At 37.6% G+C, this 5,055-nt stretch overlaps 1 protein-coding gene across 1 annotated transcript; it reads right to left on the bottom strand.

The window, feature by feature from the left end:
* Nucleotides 1-2,248: 2,248 nt before the first annotated feature.
* On the bottom strand, nt 2,249-4,582 carry LOC133818363 (alpha-1,6-mannosyl-glycoprotein 2-beta-N-acetylglucosaminyltransferase). The gene has a single exon (XM_062251204.1). The coding sequence runs from the start codon at nt 3,775-3,777 to the stop codon at nt 2,473-2,475; it is 1,305 nt and encodes a 434-aa protein (XP_062107188.1). The 5' UTR covers nt 3,778-4,582; the 3' UTR covers nt 2,249-2,472.
* Nucleotides 4,583-5,055: the final 473 nt, after the last annotated feature.

The raw sequence follows: 5,055 nt of genomic DNA, 5'->3' as shown, positions 1-5,055 counted from the left end.
CTTGAGGGGTACTTACTTTATGTTGGCTAAGGAATTGACATCGAAGTTCACCTTTCGAGCGGCGATGAATTATCTTTGGAAGGAGGTGGAGAGTTGTTGCCAAGGGTGGATGGAACCTGGCCAATGCTTCTTGAACCATTCGTCTGCTGGTCTCGTCAGGGTAAACGAGAAAACGTGGCACTTAGTGTCATCGGAGACGCGATGAACCGACATCAATCTATTGAACTTCGAAAGATGGTCAGTAAGATATGTTCCTTCGCTATACGGAGTGATGTTTGGCATCTTAAAGCCTCGAGGCACTGGGGCTTCTACAATGTGAGGAGTACAAGGCTCCCCATCTCCATCCTCTAAGTCAGAGTCATGACCATGTCTCCGAGCCATGTTAAGCATTATCCTCTTCAAACTCTCCAACTCTGCACAGAGAGGGTCGTGATCTTGATTGGCACTTTGTGTCGAGTGTTCTCTTATCCTAGCATTATGATCATCTTGGAGGTTTAGCTGTTATGGTCTCCCAGGATTGTCCTCGGGAGCTACTCTGTTCCTGTGAGTGCTCAGGTCATCCCGCAGGTCAAGTTGTGTGTGGTGGCAACCAAATGAGGTTTTGAGTTGTGGGGACTCAAACTTAAGGGCTCGGGAAGGATTCTACCACCCGGTTTAGTAGAATTCGAGGTCCCGGAGGCTAGGACTCAATCTTTAAGCTCTTAATTGGTTTAGTTCTTGATAGTTATCTGTTAATATGTTGTGAATAGGGGTACCGCAAGGCTCGAGGGAAAAGGATCGTGCTTGTTGTCGCTTTATCCTATCGCTCAGGACATGAGGTAAGAAAACTAATACTTGTACCGGGTGTAGGGCATGCAATCCAATTGTAGGGCACGGGGATGACCGTGTCATGAATCTGTTTAAGTTAATGTCTACTTTGCATGAACATATATTGTTATAACTGCTTGTACTGATTGGTTGTGATCGTGATCGATCGACCCTTGATTATTGAACACGAGTATGATGTGTTGTGAATCTGTTTAAAGTAAATGTTTGCTCTATATTGAAATCTTTGATATAAACGTTTGTAATGAGTGGTTATTGCTGGTTATTGATCCATCTAAAGGTTGTTATCGACCTTGAGGTCATTATTGGCACTACATGCATAATGTAGGCCGTAGTGATGGTGTCATTACAGGGGTGCGATTTGTGTTGTATTGGCAGGGCCACTATAAGGATGCGATATGCATCTATTCGGCATGATTCGTTATATTGGTTGGAAAATTAATGTGAAGTTGTTTATGGTTGGAAAACACAAACAACAATTTTTTTTTTCATTTTTAAAAAAACTCCTCTTAATCTTGATCATTGAAGACTCTGAATTAATGCATCGAGTGTAGATATGATGCTCTCATTTAGTTATATAATGTTTTATTAGTGAATATAAATACTTCCCAAATTATTTTGTTAAATCTATATTTTTTACTATTTAGTTATTTTGTCAATATGCGTGAAAACTTCCTTTTGTAAGTCAGAACTGACTTAGTTCTTTCGAAGATTGTCAAAATAAGTTTGGAACACTACTTTCAACATTCTTAATTAATCAAAATTTCTTTAATACTTTTAAGAGATTTACATTTACAGTAACTACAATGAACGCCGTCATATAAAAAATCTGAGGTCACAACTTATCCACTTGGTAAAAATGTGCAATTCAACATAAAAAGTATGAACATCGTAGCCATTCTCTTGTTTTTCTCTCCCTACAACTATTTTATCCACATGCATATCACAAAAAGGTGGGTTAATATAATATAAACTAACCCAAAGGCCTAAACTTTTGCTTCTTTGAGCATGGCCATGTAAACAAAATCTTTAGCCTTTAAAGCAACATCACAACCACTCAGTAATATCCGCAGCACATCTTGTATGAATTTAGAAGCTAGATGCTACAATCCATATCAATGATTGAGAAGTAAACACATCCCATTAAAGCTATGAACACATAAAAATTGTCCTCTCAAAGTTTCCTAATGGTTTTTGCAAATCCTTACTGTGTTCAATGACAGATTACGCTGGCACATATATATAAATATATTTAGATATATATGTCATCAATTGTAATCCAAAGCAACCTAAACAAAACTTACGAGAAGTTATAGCCTAGTGAAGATTACTATTTTAGCAATCATAACATCATATGAATAGGGCATAAAGTAACACATTGAACATAACATTCAAGCATAGTATCGCTAGAAAAGGAGACTAATTGAGCAAAATCAATGTTGGGGGTTTCATTTCATCTCAGTGACAAACAATTCTAATAGTAATAAGACTTTCTTATTTCTTTTAGCTAATATTTTGAAGAAACAATATAAGAATCTGCTGTAAATTTGACTAGCAAAGAGCTTGATAAGTTATGTGTATATTAAGCAGGAAACTAATCTACATCTCATAACTTACAAAAGCTGTGTAAAATTCTGACTTCAACTCTTACATTTTGCGTGATGAAGTGTTAGTGTCTTCGAGCAGGTACATCCGAGCAAAATTCAAACACAACTGCCTGTCTCTCTCATCTCCCCAGCCTCCCCAACCTTTGAATCCAGCTTTATACCCAGACTGATGTTCTGTGAATCGCACTTCCCACTCCGGTTTGATGTTGGACACCTTATCCAGATTATCCACATCAAAATGTACAACACCATTGTCAATGCAAGCATTCTTCTCCCCCTGGCCCTGATGCAAACCGCACTTGCCAAAGTGAACTGCACTTGTTCTAGGCCCTCGCAGAGTGTAAACAGGATCACCAAATGACGGATAGACTTTCGTCCACATGGTTATATCCCAATTGTAATCATCAAAGGAGCAAAACTCTCTTGCCTTCTTATGGATTTTCCTCCATACAGTCCGGTTAAAGGAATACCCCACGTTTCCCATTCTCTCTGCAATAAAACAATCCCAACCTTCTCCTCTAGAATTCACATCACAAGGTGCTAAATTCACAGCATAGCAATCGGGGCATTTTTTAGGCTTCAATTGAATGAGCTTCTGCAAGTTCCGGTATGCATTGGGATAGATATAGTGATCCTCCTCTATGAAAAGAATATGACCTGACTGCCCTCGAGTCTCATCCAATCCATCCCACACTGTGTTCATCATCCACCACCAATGATGCTTCAGTGACACAATCTTTGGCGATCTATAATTTCCATACTGATCAGAAGTCCCTTCACAATGCTTATTAGAAGAATCTCCCTTATCCTCGCAGTCAGTTGGTGAGATCCCAGGAAAGCTATTGGGAAAGACATGAGGAGAGTAAGGAGCAAATATCTGTTTCACTTGGCAAAATCTGATACTCTTAACAATATTGTTCATCTCTTCAAAGTTCCCATCATGGCTAACTATTAGTAAAGTTTCACTTATTCCCACCACATATGATAAGCTCTCAACAACTACTTTGAGATATTGGGGCCTATTGTGTACATACAACACTATGGTTATGTGATCCTTGCGTAATCTTGGATATAGATCTATGTTTCTAGGGGTTTTCTGGTTTAGCTTCCCCAACTTAATTGACAATTCACTTTGCTTGGGAAGATTGATTTTCTTGTTAATGTTCGAATGGTTATAACTATAGGTCAAATACTCGTCTGATTCATCCGAAACAGAAACCTTCGATCTTGAATTTGTTCCCAAGAGAAAAATCAACAAAAAAACTCCTAATAAAGTGATTGAAACTACTGAAAGGAAACGGCGAAGTGCTACATCTTTCAAACGGGGTTTCTTAATATTGGCCATATTTTAAAAAAATAATAATTAAAAATCTACCAGACAGAAAAGGAAAAAAAAAAGATTTGTTTTTTTTTCTCACTACAGCTAAAGTATCTATAACCTCACAGGTCTCGAAGATACGCCTATGCAACAGATCAAAACTTGAGAGCAAAAACACAAAGTCTTAAAACTCCAAAATCTGCACCAACCCAACTGAGAAAAGATTGAAAATGTTAAAGGAGAAGTATCAAAAACCTCCATATGAGTCCCCCAGCTGAGATTGAAGCATCACAACTTGTTCAAGTCCAAACCCCAAGAGCTAAAATTGAGATTCCCAGTCCACCCAGCTCAAGTTTGACCACAGAAAATCTAGATTTGCCTATCCTCAAATGGTGAAATCAACCTGGAAAAAACAAACCAGGATTTAGGAAGAAAATCTCGTACTGGGGGAAAAGCAAAGGGTAGTCACAAATTATGATATTTTAGCATAAGATGGCTTCAAAAAGTTAGGAGTCTTCGAGATCAACGGCCTGGATTCAACAGTTGACTGACTTGGAAAGAAAGAACAGAGGTTAACAAAACTTTTATGAGAAGTGGAAGTAGATGAGAAATTTCCAGTGGAAGACTCTTCAAAAAGTATGGAGAGAGAGGGAGAGATAAAGAGAAGTGTACGTGGGGAGTTGGGTTCGGGGTCTCAATCTGAGACTGAGAAACCAGAACCTTCAACCTTCAAGAGGTCTTCTTCGATCGCAAACCACCTATGAAAGTGGGGCTATAATCTGGTACAACCTCTCTTTCTCTCACTCACTTTCCTTCTCGAATTGGGTTTCAGCTTCGTGTGGAAGTAGGACTATCAACTTCAGGGGTATAAATGTCATTTCAGAAGACAGTTAGTTTTGTTTTATTTTGTTTTTTGAAAATTGGCTCTTTGTACTTATCGTTGATAATAATAATAGCATTTATTTGATTTTTTTATGTAACGATAGGGATAATATGGAGAGGAAACTAATGAAGAAGATTCTTCTAAGGCAATAATAATTTGTTGGTTTAATTAATGCAGTTGCATGGGTTTCGTCGAATAAACATTTTCCACAGAAATGTAAAATAGGTTAAGGCAACAGCTGATGTTACCCTAATTTTTATTGTTTCTATCCCGAAATGATATAGTTTACTAATCATTGTAAAAATATTTCCCCAAAAAAAATCCTTGTAAAATGTTTTTATATATATATAAATATATATGAGATTAACCTGGATATGGAAGAATCAATACCTGAATATTACTCAAAAGAAGTAATTCCAAGA

This window comes from Humulus lupulus, chromosome 2 (assembly GCF_963169125.1).
Source record: "Humulus lupulus chromosome 2, drHumLupu1.1, whole genome shotgun sequence".
Classification (NCBI taxonomy): Eukaryota; Viridiplantae; Streptophyta; class Magnoliopsida; order Rosales; family Cannabaceae; genus Humulus; species Humulus lupulus.
Note: the sequence above shows the minus strand (reverse complement) of the source record. Positions and strands in the feature narration are given on the sequence as shown.